Here is an 18,984-nt window from a genome sequence, read left to right on the forward strand (position 1 = left end):
GCGAGAGGCAGCCTCGGGTCCTCCCCTCGGGCCGGGCGGGGCGGGGGCACCTGAGACGAGGCCCGGCCCAGGGGGGGCGGCCCCCCTACCCCCGCGAGGGGCAGCCCGGACCGAGCGAGCAGGGGAAGCGGGGAGGGGGCCCCGCCGCCGCTCCAAACAAAAGGCCCCGGTCCCCTGAGCCGCCGCCCAATTTATGTATTATTTACACGCAGGATTTTTGAGGACTGAGTTACACATAGGTTTGTTGAGAAAATAGTATATGTGAAATAGTTTTTTCAGTATGCACTAAACTTATGTTTTAAGAAATCTTAAAAGCAAGAAATGAGTATACCAAACCTCAAATCTGATTTTCAGGACTATGTAGAAAATCTTCCAGCAGAGCCCGAGAAACATGAGCCTAAGAAATATGTGATCTAGCTTAGAACGGGGGAAAATGCATCGTGTAAATAGTTTTATGAGACCAGGTTTGTTTCAGTTGTTTTGGTGGTTTTGTGTCTAAATGAAGGACTGAAGTCCATTTTTGCCTCCTTGGAATCAACAAGGAAAATCAACAAGGAAAATCACATGGTCATATTGGGGAGAGTTTTCCTTACCCATCAGAACCTGTTTTGACATTAAAGTTATCTCATCAGATCTGAACCACTCTCCTTCATTCACCTCCCTCTGTTCAGAAAAATATTCCTGTCATAGATCTCAAAGAAATCAGGTTTCATCTGAAGCAGAATAAATGATTTAAGAAACTTGATTATTTTAAGAGAAAATTGGTTTGGCATAGTAAACGATATTAGTAAGAAAGTAAAAGTATCTTATTGTACCTACCCAATTTTTCAGACTTCCCCTGATAAATATTCTTCTAAAATTATTAGATTTATTCAGAAACCACATTTCTTTTATAAACATTTCTTTGTAAAACACCAAACTATCTTCAGTTTGCTCTGAAGCACTGTTGTCCTACCTAGAGTAAATCATTGCCATTGAGAGTACCTGAATTAGAATGGCTAGTATCACAATAGAAGGTAAGTGTTCCATCCCATTCATGTTGCAATTTGACAACTTCCTGAAGCAGTTGTTGACAAAATAGCACATATGAAAGGAAACTTATTTACCCTTTAGCCCTTTGGTACAATCAAAAGAACACAACTATTTAACAAGGGAAGAATTAAGGTTTGAACAGCAGTGCTCTGTCTGGGGGAATTCTAGTATTGCCTATGAAGGATATTCAGGGAGACAGCTATAAAAACAAAAGTCTACTGAAGTTTGTAAATTAATTTAGCAATTGCTATGACAAAGCTAAGGGCATGGAGCTAGCTAATAAAATGTGTCAATCATGGAGACTTTAAATAAAAGTAGAAGAGAGCAGTTATTGTAGACTTTAATGGTGCTGTAATATTTAATCTTTTTTTCCAGACATGACCTTGTATAATAAATCCCAGGTTGTTTTCTGAGAAAGGAGAACTTACTACAGCTACACAGCTGTCATATTTCCAATATTTTTCTCTCTCTTATACCTTTATGTCAAATGTTTTCTGGATTTTTAAATTCATATGATAATGAAACCATTAGAGTTTTATTCTCTTTGTGGAGAGATGGAAGTACACACATTAAACAGCGGATATGAACAAAGTCTTAAATTTTCCACAAGCTATATTAAAAATGATTTCCTCTGGAAAAATAGATACCCACTTAGGAATACGAATAACTGTAAATTTTAAAATGGATTAAATTTCACAGGATATCGATTTACCAGTTTAACAAAACAAATATAAGTATATGCTTTGTTTCCACTTCAATAAAATCTATTGAAGTGATAATTAAATTATGGCCTGATATTTTCTTTCAGACTAAACTAAGCTTTCATATTTCCTACAATAAGTATTATAACACAGAAGATAAATAAGCCTGCCACCTGCAAATCATTATAGTTTAAAAATAGTAAATAGTCCTATCAAGATAAAATACTTAGAATAATTTTAAATATACCAAATACTCATGCACACATAAACAGATACATACATAAACATATATGTATATATGTGAGAAACACACATCTTAAGGATAATCTTGGAGAGTTTTAATTAGTAAAGAGTAGTATTTGCCTTACAGAGATTCTTTTATTTTTATACAAGAAGATACATCCTTTAGAAACACTTTTGGTTTTCAACTCTGGATCTCAGGATTTCAGAGTTGGAAAAGTAAATGTCTTTAATACCTTTTAAAGTAAATGTATTTAATCCCATTAAATACTAGGGCTTCAGTTGTCTCTATCATATTTGCATCAGAGATCAACCTGCTTTTCCTGGTCCAGTGCATCCCAGGGCCGCTTGGTCTATCGTGGTACATCTCAGAGTGTTGGGCATTTTTCCCTTGATGCATGCCTCCTCCTCTACATTCTTTATGTCAGTTAGATTATCATCTGGTCAGAGCTGCTGTTGAATGTCCATCTTCCTTATTATAGACATTAAGCTAAAGATAGTTAATGTATATTCTGAGTTACAGATCTAGAAAGCAAGGCAATTGTCTGTTCCCTGCTGAATTGTCACCCATATGCCACTTTAGTAAGCTGTACACATTGAAAAGTGTAATGACCATGTACCTCTCCAGCTTGTTGGATTGCAATGTATATATGCACGCATATATGTCTCTCTATGTGTATATATATGTGTGTATACATACCAGTATGTATTATATAATATATATAATATGTACTATATATTATGTGAATCAACCCTTCTCCCTTAATATTTATTCTCTGTTTATTTTTATTTAGTTTTAAGGATGTAGCTGTAGTAAGAGTATATGTAAATGATAATCAACAGAGGAAGGAGTTTTTATTACCTAGTGTCTAATGGCCTTAAAACTGTCATTAGTGCTGCCTGTTTGTACTGTGTTTCTAATTCATATTTACACATGTAATTGTGTGTAGCCGAAGACTACCAGCTTAAGATATCATTCACCTTTAGTGGAAAACATACACTCACATTCCCCTTTTATTTTATATCTTTTATTATTGACCCGGTGAAATTCATTGTCTAATTTTACCCTTACTATGAATCCCCACCGTACCCAACAAAGGGATGAAGTAGAAGCTCTAAAACATAAACTTTCCTGTTTTCTTTTTTTTCACAGCAGGGTAGTGTTGCAGTTGAACTCTTGGTCCATCTCTAAAGTCCAACTGCCTGCATTTACTGGGAACACAGTCAGAGGGATAAAAAGTGACCATAGATGTGCTATAGACTGGGAGTCACCCACCTTGATTAGAATTTTGAATAATGAGGAGGAGACAGTCATGAGGAGATTTAGTATCAGGTTTTTCTAGAAGGAGGAAACCACAACAAATGCAAAGGCCACGGAAAGGAAGTAACCTAGGTGTATATGAGTATCAGAGAGAGGTTCGTAGACTGCAGTTTGGTGTGTGAGGGAAAGAGGTGTAGGAGGTTAGGTGGGAGAATGAGGCAGGGGTCTTCTCTGTACTCTCTTCTAGCTGTGGGAAGAAGTTTGGATTTATTTCAAGGCAATGGAATGCAGCCGGAGGGTTTTTAAGAGAGGAAAGAGCAATCTGATTTGTGTGGTAAAATTTCACACTGACTGCTGTGTGGAGAATGGATTATAGGAGTGGAAACGAGAAGGCAAAGACGAGCATTAAGAAGCAGTTCCAGTTATCTTGATGTGAGGGAGTGGTGTCTTGGTTAGAAAGTCAGAGGATATATTTGGCAACATCAATTTACTTGGGAACATTTCTCCAGAAGAAAATCTCAGCCTTAGTAATTTAATTAGTGTATGATGCTAATTAATGCATTACACCGTGGTCCTGCTGCACAGGGTGAGAGGTTGGAAGGGTGAGCAGGGTTCAGCATAGCCTTTGACAACTGGTATAACAGACTGTGGCTGTATGACATCATGTCACATATCTAAGATTTGAATGGCATAATATACAGGATTTTATATTTTTTTTTTCCCTCATTCTGTTTTTTTCCACAAACAGAATGGTTTATTTTCACCCTGAAACACATAGTGGCAGCTGCAACCAGTTTGAAAGTTTCAGCAATCCTGGGAGGAATGGAAAAGCAGAACTTTGGAAAATAAACTGAAATGTTTTGAGTATTCTCACAAAATTATAAGGTTGTAGGGGAAGAAAATAGTCACTTCTTAAAAGAACAATAGTTTGGTTACTGATCATTAAATTACAAGTTTCCAAGTGATGGGTATTAAAATCTTGTAGGTAATATTGATTTGAATATAACTTTAATAACAGTGATTGATAGTGTTGTAAGTGAATAAAAATATTCATTCACCTATACATTTCCTAGGAAAAACAGGAGTTGATTGTTCTGTTTGTTTCCACAGACATTTATTGAGCATTTATTAAATATCAGTGCTAGACAGTGCCATCAAGGATTTTACAATTCTTTGAGGGGCTATAGGTATGTAACCTGATCATTTGAATATGATGTGGAAAGTGATTAAAAAAAATAAAGGAAGACAAAAGAGTACCCCAGGGCACAGTGATTTAAGACAATTGTTCCAACCTCTACTTTCAGGGAGGACTTGGTAGAAGAGATGGTGTCTGAGTTGACTGAAGAAATGAGTAAGAGTAGCAGGTGAGGAAAAGTGGTGAAAGGGCTTCCCTGGCAGGGGGCAGCATAAGTAAAAGAAGGGTGACCTGAAAAGTACATGGTGGAAAATAAAATGACAAATAATTACTTAGTATCAGAAAATGCTGAGGAGCAGTGAGATTTGATGCTGTAAAAGTATCTGAGGAGGAATTTGTATTCATTGACTTCATTCTGTCTGTGATAGGGATTCTCTGAAGAGTTACATGCAGGTGAAGTTTCAAGGATATATTAATATCCACCCGTAGAGAAAATTAAAAATCATATTATCATTAAGCAGTGCTTTTACATATAATTTACACTATATTCATCATGGCCAAATCTACACAAAAGCTTGGAACATGTATATTTAACAATAATGATTTAAATGTATATATGCATATGCATATGTAGGTATACACACACGTGTATAACAATTTATAAACATGCATATACATAACATTTTTTGAGATTAGAAATAGATGCTGAACTCTGCCCCAAATTCTTTACATAACTTTTTAATGTCTCCATATAACATTGTAGTTGATGATCTTTTTACACTATTCATAGCTGCCAAAGCTGTTTCTTAAATATGTGTAAACTATAGTTAAAGGGGATTAGCTATAAAATCCTAGAGATAGGATTCCTGCTCATTCTAAGTTCACTCTAAATCTAGCATTTGCTATTCTATGGCTTATTAGTTTACCAGACATTCAATAGCAGTATTTAGTGTATTAGTTTGCGAGAGCTGCTGTACCACAAACTGGGTGGTTGCTTCAATGAAACTTTCATAGACAAAGTTAAATAGGCAAGTAAGACTTTATTCAAGACTCTCACAATAAGGATGAGGGATTGAACTCAGCTCTGTTGAAACAAAAAGCAGGAGAGTTTTCCACACCAGAGTAACTAGTGGAAAAGTACTAGAAGACAGTAGAGGGTAGGTTGGTGAATGTGATTTGGTCATCAGTGTTTGCCAGTTGGCTCTTTCTAAAGTCTGGCTCCTATTCCCCCAGAGAGGCTGGGGATGTTAGAACCTATCTTTATTCTTGGCGCTTACACTTCAAAAGGGTGGCTCCCAGGTCCTTGAGAAAGATACTCCTGGCTTGTGAAAGTGGCAAGAAGAAGGGAGAAGATTTATATCTCAAAGGGGTAGGAAAGGAATTCATCATTGCAAGTTTTCTAAAATAAATGTGCTAAGGTAAGGAAGCTCAGGGGCCTGTAGTCAGGAAGAAACCTGTCTAAAATTTAGTCAAGCTGAGGAGAGCCTTAAGGACCTGTCGTTCAGCTTAAACAACAGACGTTTCTCATCTCACAGTTCTCGAGGTTAGAAGTGTGAGATCAAGGTGTTAGCGGAATTGGTTCCTTCTTAGGGCTGTGGAGGAGAATCTATTCCAGGCCTTTCTCTTCGGTGGTTCGCTGGCAATCTTTGGTGTTTTCTGGCTTCTGCAGCATTATCCTGATCTCTGCCTTCATCTTCACATGGTGTTCTTTCCCTGTGTCTGTGTCCAAATATCCCCTTTTAACAAGGACACTGGACTTAGTTGGATTTGGTGTTCACCCTACTCCAGTGTTACCTCATCTTGACTAATGATATCTGCAACAATCCTATTTTCAAATAATGTCACATTCTGAGGCACTGGGGGTTAGGACATCAAATTGTAAAACACAGTTCAACCCTTAACACTGAGTATGTATGAGTTAAAGGACACATTTAATAACCCAAATGGTTCCAGACATATTGAGAATTAACACCTAAATAGAGTCCCACTGCAATGTATGACTGTGAGTCATCTGGTTTCAGTTATAATGAAATGTAGTGTTTATTATAACTGATGTTTATATTAGTTATAATATTATACATATTATACATGTATAGTCTCTGATTAATAAACTCTTAATTTTAGAGAGACTGCCTACCAATAAATGTTCAGTATTAACCACTAAAGTAAAATTTTCCTGGTTATGCCTGAAAATGGAGAGTAGTTTTCCCCTGCCATATATTTAATATTTGTATATGAATATTTTATTATTAGCTGCTTTTAAAACTCTGACCTGATTTTTACAGGATTTTGGCTTATGCAGTTAAATCCCAATTAATGCATATGAGGTACTTTTCCAATTAATAGTAAAGTCAAGGAAGAAAAAAATATGTTTAATTTTCCCAGCTGTATAGGCTTCTTAGTTTAATCCAAATAATATTGATCAGAAAAGCAATGCCTATGTTATTTCAGTGAAATAATTGTATCTCTTTGTAAGTATTATTGTGCTTGTTATTTTGAGTTCACACGGGTTTTTATAAAAGTAAAGTGTGAGATGTTCTATCATCCTTAACTACAATGAAAAGCTGTTGCTTAAGCCTATTTTATTTTTCTTCTGTGTGTCTGAGGGGTACTCAAGTTCAATAGGAGATGAGAAAAGAACAAGGCGATGATGGGGCAGTGGGAGGCGGAGCAGGAGGGTGTGACTGATTATGTCAACAACAGAAGCAAACTTGAAGAGGAAGAACAGAACAGAACAAAGCAGTTAAAGATGTTTCAGTACAGCACAGTAGGTGGAAACTGATAGAGGGATGAACTGAGTGGGAAGAAAGGAAGTTTTTGATAAAAAAGAGAATAGTTTTCTCAAGTTTCTTAGAAAGGAAAAAGGAAAGTAAAATACCACTTTTGCAAGCAATTTGTGATATAGTAATTGGATAGTCTTTAAAATAGAAAGCGGTAAAATAGAAAGCGGCAGTGATGTGGTAACTGTTTCTTGCCTAGGTTAATACAGTTATACCTAAATCAAGTTTCCTTTAAATAATTTAATTTAAAATGACTGAAATGAGACTTAGAGTCTTAGCTGAAAAGCAGTTGGTATTGAAAGGGACAGGAGTTTAATACTGGATCACTGCAAGCCATGAGTAGAAAGTGAATGGAAGAGCCTTCTGGAAAGAGGAAATATTGAGTCCAAGAAGGTCAGTGAATTTTGTTTATTCTTGTATTGTAGTTTAAAGTGTTCACTCTTGTGTTGAAGTTTAAAGTGTTTATTTCAAGGTCTGTTACTGAAGTCCTTTGCTAAAACAAAACATAGGGAAAATAGGGGCTTCCCTGGTGGTCCAGTGGTTAAGACTTTGCCTTCCAGTGCAGGGGGTGAGGGTTCCATCCCTGGTTGGGGAGCTAAGATCCCACATGTCTCACAGCCAAAAACCAAAACGTAAAGCAAGCAATATTGTAACAAATTCAATAAAGACTTCAAAAACGGTCCACATCAAAAAAAAAAAAACCTTAAAAAAAAATAGGGAAAATAAAATCCAGAAAACTGGTATCTGGTCATGGCCTAACATGGACTTTCCTTAGCCTGTATATTTTTTTAGTGATGTGGTTTTCTTAATATGTATAAGCAAGTTAGACTTCCAGAGCACTGGCCTAATTGAGACTATTTGACAGTGATTGTAGTATACTACTCTTTATATTTAAAGAGCTACATGGATTGTTTATACCACATTAGATCCTGGGCTTTTTCTCTAAAGTATCTTGATCTTTCAGAATTTCATAAAATTAGTTTAGAAAAACAGTAGAATCATTGTTCAGTCATTCATCATGGGTTTTGCTGATGAAGGTTTTGCTTCACTTTGCAATGGTCTGGTCTGGATATGTATGGAAGTCGCTTAGCTAAGCAAATATTGGGGGATAAAAAAGCTCAGGCAAGTATTAGTTAATGAATAACATGAAACATCTGAGACTGAACTACTGTGAGACAGCAACAGCAGATGGAACTACTTCATAGTTAACTATGAATATGGGGCAAGTCCTGCTTGATGACCTGAGGATCAGCAGAAACTGATAAATATTTCCGAAAATATTCATTTGTGATCATTTCATCTTTGTATAAATGAGGATTAGATGGCAGTTTTTAGATGTTGAAGCGGGTGATGTTCTTTTTAGACTACTGTGCTATGATATCTTAAATGTGTGATACTTTTGGGAAACCAAGAGTATTTTCAGTAGGACATTTTAATGTTTGGTGGTTTCAGAGTATTAGATTCCAAATCCAGATTATATGACTAAATATCAGGGGAATAGTTTGAGATTGGAACAGTTTTGCTTAAATACATGTGTGTTAAGTTCATATTGTAGAGTCAAGCTCTTACTGATTTCTAATAATGATGATTTCATCTTATTGTTGAATCATGTGATGGTCCATGTATGAAAAAGAAAGGGGGTCTCTAAACTCTTACAGTTTTATAGAGAGAGATGATAAGAAACATGAAATGTATATTTAGATATGGAATTAACTCTATAGTCAGATACAGACTTTTCACACGTAGAAGAAATGTATATGCGTGATACGTGTATATTTTACAGAGTAAGACTCTTCATAAGAGTCTTACATAAGTCTTACTCTTCATAAGAAGAACGTATTAAAAGGCCTGTGAAACTTTGATGAAAAATATTGTCATTTTAATATGAGTTTTATGAAGTTCCCCTTCTCTCCAGTATTTTTATTTTTTTTATCATTTCTCTTTAGTTGTATACTTTTCACAGAGTACAAAACGATATGCCTGCTCACATCTTGAATAATTCCAAGAATTATTTTAAATGAGTATTTTAAACTTTAAAAGAGAATAAAGAATAACCTAGAGGTTGGGAGATCATTTACAAAAATCATGGTAATTTTACTTGTATGTTGAAACAATGTAAAATAATAATGAAGACCGTCAGGCTTTCTAATTTCAAGCTGTATTATAAAGCTGTGGTAATTAAAACAATATCATACTGGCATAAATATAGAAGTAGAACAATGGAACAGAGTCGAGATCCCAGGAAATAAACCCATACATATATGATCAACTGATATTTGACAGTGGAGCAAAGAACAATCAATGGAGAAAAGACAGTCTCTTCAATGAATGCTACTGGGAGAATTGGGTATTCACAGGTGAGAAAATGGAACTAGACCTCTATCTTACATCACTCACAAAAATTAACTCAAAATAAAGACTTAAATGTAAGACCAGGAAAAATAAAACTACTAGAAGAGAACATAGAAAAAAGCTCTTTGACATGGGTCTTGGCAGTGGTTTTTGGATATGATACCTAAAGCACAGGCAAGAAAATAAAAAATAAACAAGTGGGACTATACAAACTAAAAAGCTTCTGTACAGCAAAAGAGTCAGCCAAATGAAAAGCCAAACTATGGTTTGGGAACAAAATATTTGCAAACAATATATCTGATAAGGGGTTAATATCCAAAATATTTTAAAAACTCATACAACTCAATATCAAGAAAACAACTGAATTTAAAAATTGGCAAAGGACCTGAATAGACAGTTTCCAAAGAAGATACATGAATGGCCAACATGTATGTGACAAGATGCTTAACATCAGTTATCATTAGGGAAATGCAAATCAAAATCACAATGAGATATTACCTCAAGCCTGTTAGAATGACTAGCATCAAAAAGACAGAAGATAACGCATGCTGGTGAGGATGTGGAGAAAAGGGAACCCTTGTGCACTGTTGGTAGGATGGTAAATTGGTACAATTATGGAAAACTGTATGGAGGTTCCCTCTAAAATTAAAACTAGAATGACCATATGATCCAACAGTCCCACTTCTGTGAATATCTCCTAAAGAAATGAAAACTCTATGTTGAAGAGATATTTGCACCCCCATGTTCACAACAGCATTATTTACAATAGCGAAGACATGGAAACAACCTAAGTGTCCACTGACAGATAAATGGATAAAGAAGTTGTGGTGTATATATATATATATATATATATATATATATATATATATATATACACACACACATACACACACAGTATTATTCGGCTGTTGAAAAATGAGAAAATCCTGCCATTCAAGACAATATGGATGCACCTTGAGGGCATTATGCTAAGTGAAGTAAAATAGAGAAAGACAAATACTATATCTCATGTATATGTAGAATCTAAAACTAACTCATAGAAAAGAAGAGGTCGGATTTATGATTACCAAAAGTGGAGGAGGAGGAGGGGTAGAGAAAAAGGGAATTGGATGAGGTGGTCAAAAAGTAGAAACTGCCAATGATAAGATAAAATAAGTAGCAGTGATGTAAAGTACAACATAATGAGTATAGTTACACTGCTGTATAATATATGTGAGAGTTGTTAACAGTAAATCCAGTTACTTCCCTGGTGGCACAGTGGTTAAGAATTCACCTGCCAATGCAGGGGACATGGGTTCAAGCCCTGGTCCGGGAAGATCCTACATGGCGTGGAGCAGCCAAGCCCGTGCACTACAACTACTGAGCCTGTGCTCTAGAGCCCGCAAGCCACAACTACTGAAGCCCACGTGCCTAGAGCCCATGCTCCGCAACAAGAGAAGCCATCTCAATGAGAAGCCTGCGCACTACAACAAAGAGTAGACCCCGCTTGCCACAACTAGAGAAAGCCCATGCACAGCAACGAAGACCCAACACAGCCAAATATAAATAAATAAATTTATTTTTTTTAAAGTCCTTTAAAAAAAAAAAAGAGTAAATCCTAAACGTTCTCATGACAAGGAAAAATATTATCTTTTATTTATTTTTTTTGTATCTATGTGAGATGATGGATGTTAACTTACTGTGGTAATCTTAAGACATATGTAAGTCAGGTCATTATGCTGTACAACTTAAAGTTATAAAGTGCTATGTCAAGCATATCTCAATAAAACTAGAAAAAAATAATGAAGAGTCATAGAAGGAGGGTATGAGATTGGAAACAATCTCCAGTAAAATATTTCCTTGATGCAATATGATGTAGTAGCTTGCCAAAATCCCCAAATGATTGAAGCAGTGACTCTATTGAAATCATTCTGCACGTGTAAACTTAAAATATATATCTAGGCACAATAGAAGAACTTGAAAAGCAGTCTCATTTTTATGTTGATGTGAAAGATGAGTAAGGTATAATTGCTTTGCACTATGCTTTGTTTTTAACCTTTAATTAACTTTAGTTGTGATTTTAAATTTTTTGACCTCATATTCACCTTCAGATGGTGATATTATTGGCATTTAAAAAGAGACACCTGATAGTGCCATTCTGGAATCAGACATTAAGGAGAAAATGAATGCAAGTCTGACAGACGACATAACATTTTCAGCTGGAAATGTTTGTTACTACAGTTAGTATAACTGTAATATAACTTTCCTGGTCCGGGAAGATCCCACATGCCATGAGTGGCTGGGCCCATGAGCCATGGCCGCTGATCCTGCGCATCCAGAGCCTGTGCTCTGCAACGGGAGAGGCCACAACAGTGAGAGGCCTGCGTACTGCCAAAAAAAAAAAAAAAGAAAAATACAGAATAAAAATGACGACTTGATTCTGCCTCTGAAATTGTCATACACAGTAGTGAAAACTTTTTTTCTCAGGGAATGTATCTTTTCACAGCGTTACTAAAAGCTGATGATGAGAGTGTCCTTCATAGGGTTTCCAGTCTTAACCTCACATCTCCATTTGCTCCCTTCCTCCTTTCTTGCTCAAGTTGAACCGTCATCTTCAAGGAGACTCTTCTGCAGTTCCACCAGCTGTGACCCCTTCATTTTATACATCACTGTAACAATTTATATAACTTTCAGGTTTGTCACCAGGTTGTACATTATTTTTAAAGTTGCATTATTGTAATTAACCTAGAACATAGCGTCCTTGAAGGGGGAAAAAAACTATCCCTTATAATCTTCGTATCCAAATGCCTGTCTCATGTGCATTGTCTTGACTCCCACTGGGCCTCTTAAGCATGGGGCTTGGGCCTGGAACACTTCCTTGCCAACAGATAAAACACCCACAGAGCCCATGCCAGCCTTATTGCTTCATATGGAAATATCTGTTATTTCCTGCTCAATGAGTACTATTTTGTCTTTGCTAAAAGCATGTATGTTTTATGGCACCTGACCAGCCCCACTGTTAAATCTGTCTTCCATGGGGAAGGATAGGGTTCCTTCCCCTGGGGCATGAAAGGGATACTCATAGGTGAATCACCAAAACAGACCCCCTGGTCATAGGGGGAACTACGCCTACCTTTGAAGCTGTCTCTTCTCTGTGTGACTAAAGCATTGTTCTATCCAGTGCTTAACTGCTTTGTGTTTTCCTTGGCAACCCTGATACCAAGCTACAGAGGGCTGTCATGTATATTGGAGGCTATAGGTAATGTTCTTTTACGAAGGTGCAAAGTCAGCATGACTAAGCACAGGAAACAGAACACAAAGGTTAGAGCTAAAGAAATAGACTCGATATGGACTTAGGTTTGTTCTTCTCTGTTACAAGGAAGATGGATTTATACAACAAATCTGAATAAATCATTAAATTTGGAGTAGCAAGTTGTGGGTGTATGAGCAGACTGTGTGTCAAATTCAAGTATATTGAAGGACTTGCGGATTGTTCCTTTGATTTAACTTGGCATAGTTTTCATCTCTCGTTTCTTTTGGTTTACATGGGTCACTAAATAAAATATATATTTATTAATTTGGTTGCTAATGTAGTGATAGGACCAGAGGGAAAAGGAGGGAAAATCATCTGCTAATTAACATACTCATAAAACATCTCATCACAACAATCATGTTGGTGAATCCATATTATGACTTGATTTCATGATAAATTTTCTTATTACATACTGTAAAGTTTTAACATAACGTCAACATTCTAAGATCTAATTAGTAAGTTCTATAGGAATGATTAGTCCAAGAATGTTTTTCAACAAGAAAACTGCATGGTTTTGAAAACTTCACCAGTGTGCCACACATGAATTATCTGGCTGCTGCATTTATTCCCAGACATCACTTCTTGAGACAGCATCTCAGGAGAATGGGTGCTTTAACTATACCCAGTGTCTCATACCTCTCACTGGGCATTTTGATTCCTTATAACATGAAGGGACTACAACTTTCTTGAATTAGAGTGGCTGTGGGAAATTTTGGTAACTGGATTAAATTGCAAAGTTAGTATATAAGCTAGGCATGTTGTTCCTCTCATACTAACAAGAATGATGTGACTATTTTTATGGAGCATTTTGCTTTCACAGTATTTTGCTGTGTGATCTTAATCACAGCTCTTGCTTTATCATCTGTAAGTTGTTTACAACGGTATGTAATTGAACCAGATAACAATCTCTTGAAATGGCTTGCTGAGGACAGGAATCTGTTATTGTTGTTGTGTATTTTTATGATTGAGCTGGTCGTAGGTTTTGCTACCATGTGAATATTAATAAGTCTACATCTGGGAACGCAGCTTCTAAACATCTGGTTATGAGAGTCAAATATACCTTTTGGTTTTCTGCTTCTGTTCCTTTGCTCCAGTTATTCTTTCTGCTGTGAGAGGACTGTAATTCCTCAAACATACTTCACTAAGTAAACTCATCCTTTAGCCCATTATTATTCTCTAGGGAGCATATCATTTGTTAAATGAGCAGATGAAAAAAAATGAAAGGTTTTCCTTCTTTCTGTCATCAAACACAAATCAGTATAACTTTGATGCTATAACTAATGGAATTACTATATATTTTAGTTCAAAATTGCCATTATATGCTAGGAGGTAGACAATCTTCACTTTTTAAACTACATTCATTGTTATTCTCCGCTTTAGTCCATATATAAAAAGGTACCCGTTGTCAGTTCAGACTCGAATTCTCTCTAGTTCTCATTGCTTTACTTCGGTCTTCTAATTATTAAATTAATGTAAAAATGAATTTCGAGATTTCATGTGTATGTGTGAGAAAGGGGTGTATATTCTCCAAGAAATATTAAGTTATATGCTATAGTACATGGGTGCGTTCACACAGATTTGATATAGGTCAATACAACATTTTTGTAAGAAAGTAATAACATTATTAACAACTAAACTGGGTTTGTTCCTTACAAATATTTTCATATATGTATATTTATATAGATTTTCATTTACATAAAATTAAAATGATGTAATTGAACAAGGATTCCCTTAATTTGTAAAATATTTTACAGCTAAAAGGAAAAGAAAACAAAGAACCACTTAATACATCTGTACTGCTGGAGTCTGAGATGTCAGATTACAGCTGAATGTGTTTTTTTTTTTGTTTTTTTTTTTTTTTTTTTTTTTTTTTTTTTTTTTTTTTTTGCGGTATGCGGGCCTCTCACTGTTGTGGCCTCTCCCGTTGCGGAGCACAGGCTCCGGACGCGCAGGCCTAGCGGCCATGGCTCACGGGCTTAGTTGCTCCGCGGCATGTGGGATCTTCCCGGACCAGGGCACGAACCCGTGTCTCCTGCATCGGCAGGCGGATTCTCAACCACTGCGCCACCAGGGAAGCCCTGAATGTGTTTTCATCTTAGTTATTTATAACAAAATAAGCAAAAAACTGACAATGGAATCATATTGAATGTAAATTCAATAGTGTAGATTTCATCTTTATGGAGTTGCCATCACTAATCCTATCTTTGATGATGTGGTATACCATGAGTCCTGTGTCTAGATTTCATTACCTACAATGCTGTTTTATACTGATATATTACATTGTCTATGCCTTAGGTACTGCTTTTATTGTCATGATACCCTGTTACTTATGCAATTCTGTTTTTGAAAAACAGATTTTACCTCTGCATTTTACAGCACAATGTGATTTCTTTCACTTCGGATCATTTTATATTCTCTAGGAAATTCAATTAGCAGTTTGCTGTTCATATCATAATGTTACCAAAATCTCTTAAAATATGAATATATTAACTTTTTTTCAGTGACACAGATGTGTTGTTTTAGGTTGGATGTAATGGAGTACATTTCCTAGAAGGCTTGAGATAGAAACTTACTTACTTACTTACTTATTTATTTATTGCCGTGTTTCAACTTGACATCATGTGGGCAATTGATAAATTATATATTACAGTCAAATAATCCTGTTGATCAATTTTTATTGGGGTCAGTCTAATTTTGGATTGTCTCTTCCATGTTTCTGGCTATTAGTAGAAGGCGTCCTTAAATATTTTTGTTGTGACCACATATGTCTAAGCCATCCATACTCAACTAAATGTGATATTTTTGCCTAGGCTTGGCACTTGTAATATGTACATTATCCACAGTTACTATTTTTTTAATATAAATTTATTTAGTTATTTATTTTTGGCTGCATTGGGTCTTTGTTGCTACATGAGGGCTTTCTCTGGTTGCACTGAGCAGGAGCCACTCTTTGTTTTGGTACTTGGGCTTCTCGAAGCAGTGGCTTCTCTTGTAGGGCACACGCTCTAGGGCTTGTAGGGCTTCAGTAGTTGCAGCACACAGGCTCAGTAGTTATGGCTCATGGGCTCTAGAGCACAGTAGTTGTGGTGCACAGGCTTAGTTGCTCTGCGGCATCTGAGACTTTCCTGGACCAGGGATAGAACCCGTGTCCCCTGCATTGGCAGGCGGATTCTTAACCACTGCACCACCAGGGACGTCCCCACAGTTACTGTTTAGTTATCTAATTTGGTTAAAAGATTATATGTTTATCAGTAGTGACTTCCTTATTCAACTTTGTAACTTCAGCAGATTAGCTCAGTTCTTATCATGTAATAGATGGTCAATAGATGCAAGTTATTTTTAATTAAATTTACTGAATGATCTCAGCATCAAACAAAGCTAAATTATAACTGTATCAACATGTTTATAGCATATGTGAAGCACTACAAAAAATACAGAGTATCAAATATATTACAAATGATTTCAGACTTGTTTGAGAGTAGCAAGAAGGCAAGAATGAAAGTGTCAATTCAGTGACAGGCATCAAGGAAAGTGGGTTAAATCACACCTGAGTTTCAGACGTATGTATAAATAATCAGTAAGTATTTCTGGAGTCCAAAGAATGGGTTGCTAAACAAAAAATAATTTAAGTGCTACATATCTGAATATTGGTAAAATATTATATATAGAATTAGCCGCCTTAGGATTTGTAAGATATTAAACTTTAAAAATTGATCACATCTCGGAATACCCCCACTCAACCAAGGGTGGTTAGCTATCCTAATCTCCCTGAACAAGGCGAGGAAGATGACAGGAAGAATATCAACGAGTGTACAATAGAACTTTTTTAGTCACAAGTTTTCATTTATAAATTCAATGTATGACTGAAAGTGTATCATTTCAAAATGCTTTTATGCACCAATATATTAGGTTACAAGTTTTAATAAGAAGATACAGTCCAAACACAAGAAGTAACTTATCTTGGGCATAGAAAAATCTATCTATTCCATGTATATTATTTTGCTTACATAAACTGTCATGATTTATGTAGTTGTACATCATTGACTATGAAACTACATTTTTAGTGTGCTACAGGGATTTCATGGTTCCAACCGAGATTTAAAACCTTGTTACTCCTAAGTTAATCTTGTTATTTTAGAAACTCTCTGTAGAATGTAATTCATACTACTTTGAAAGTAACTTTGCACTACTGAGTGAAGTAATGGTTCAGTGGGGAACTTTTTATATCAACATCATAATATGTATAGTTAATTCATGATTATCCATGAGTGGGTAATACAGTTTGAAGATTTTCTTAGACTTTAAATGGTTTCATTCTTTGTTATTGTTATTGTCATCATAATGTTGTTTGTCACTAGTTAACCACAAAAAATTAAGGATGCCTAAGGATCCTTTTTCTGAACCACCAAATAAGCCCCCATGTTAAATTAACTATGAAAGAGAAGCAGAAATGTTGTAAAAGAGACTACAGTGTGATTCAAATTCTTATCAAATAATTAAACCCATTGCAAGTCATTTATTTTATATGTGTATGTATATAACATAATATAATGTTTTAAAAATTCATCATTTTAAAATCCTATAAATTAATAAGGAAAAAGGCAAACCAATATATAGGAAATTGGACAAAAGGTTTCAGATGGCATGTCACAAGAGGGTACATGAAATACACTATGGAAATGGGCAGAAATGATAATTAGGAATAGGTGGGGGAAAATGACTAAATGCTGTTTATGAAGATTCTCTGTGTCACTACTACTAAGTTGATAAATGCAAATTAAAGCAAGATAGTGCCTCAAAGACCAATTTTTAAACTTTGTAGTAGAATACACTTATTGGTGATTTGGGAAGACTGCTACTGTTACCCACTGCTGGTAAGCATTTTAAACTGGCACATATATTATGGAAAATAATCTGGTATTAATTAAACTAATATGCACATACTCTAAGGCTGAAATTCCATTCCTTGACTTACATCCCAAGCAAGTTTTCACAAATTTGATAATGATCAAAGAACAAGATTTATATAATAGTGTTGTTTGTGGTAGAAGATATTTGGATGTAGTCTAAATGTCCATTACTAGGAAAATTGATCCATTGGTAAATGTTTTAAAGGGGGGAAAAAAGAGAGAAGTGTGTTGTGTGAAATGGTGCAAAATAGATGGTAGTTTATAGCATAATATCATTGATGAAAATTAAAAACAGATACATCAACTAATACTATATATTTAAGGACACATTTTATATGTTAATGAGTGCAGTAGGGTGAAATAAGGAGCTCTGAAGAAAAAGGTTAAAATTAAATGAAGAGAAATTTTTTGCAAGGTCATCACGTAACAGTGTTCTGTGATGTGAGGGATCTGCTTTTCCCTGTCTTCTGTGGATCTGAAATAAAAGCAGAACTATTATTATAATGTTACAGTTATAAATATTATAAGTGCTTATTATGCCTAACAGTGTGTGGAATTTACTCAAAGGAAAACTGGAAATGAGTGGAGCTTAAAAAAGACTGCATAGAATGTAGAGGAACAAGAAAAATAAATGCAATAAAATAATAAAGGTTATAGAAAAGGACAGTCAATAAAATCAAACATGGATAGCTGATATCCTCAAATTAGAGAGAAAACCATTCAGAAGTGTAAAGAGGGAAGGGTTGAGTCTACAGATTTATATGTATCACTGTGTTTTAGGAAAATTTAATAGAGGCGAATCAAATCAAAATTTATTCTGGTAATATACTAAACCTCAGAAATAAATTCCATTCAAAAAAGAATAATAAAGCACCGAAAAAATATTTAAGACAAACAAAAGTAGTTCCAAATTTATACTTCGAAAAGTATAAAACATTGTCAAAAGAAACCAAAGACAATTTTAATGGAAAAACATCTCATGTTCATGGATTAGAATCCTCCCAAAACTAATCTACAGATTTAATGCAATCTCTATCTGATTCCCAGTTGACTTATTTATAGAAATTGGTAAGCTGATATGAAAATGCAGGGGACCCAGAAAAGGGAAAACCTTTGTTTCAAAAAACACAATCAGTGAAGTGAAAAGACAACCCATAGGATGAGATTAAATGTTTGCAAACTCAAATATATGGTAAAGAATTTGTATCTGGAGTATATAAAAACTTATTACAACTCTTTTATTAAAAGCCTACCCAGTTTTTAAAATGGGCAATGCATCTG

The 18,984-nt window shown here is 35.4% G+C and overlaps 1 protein-coding gene across 1 annotated transcript in view; it reads right to left on the reverse strand.

Moving 5' to 3' along the window:
• Positions 1-18,984, reverse strand: part of LOC131743239 (pantothenate kinase 3-like) — a 54,956-nt gene that overhangs the window by 13,493 nt on the left and 22,479 nt on the right. Inside the window, 2 exon segments of the mRNA XM_059041762.2 lie at positions 1-174; positions 5,296-5,374. Coding sequence (XP_058897745.2) covers positions 1-174; positions 5,296-5,374 — 253 coding nt within the window.

Source organism: Kogia breviceps, chromosome 16, assembly GCF_026419965.1.
Source record: "Kogia breviceps isolate mKogBre1 chromosome 16, mKogBre1 haplotype 1, whole genome shotgun sequence".
In the NCBI taxonomy this organism is placed as follows: Eukaryota; Metazoa; Chordata; class Mammalia; order Artiodactyla; family Physeteridae; genus Kogia; species Kogia breviceps.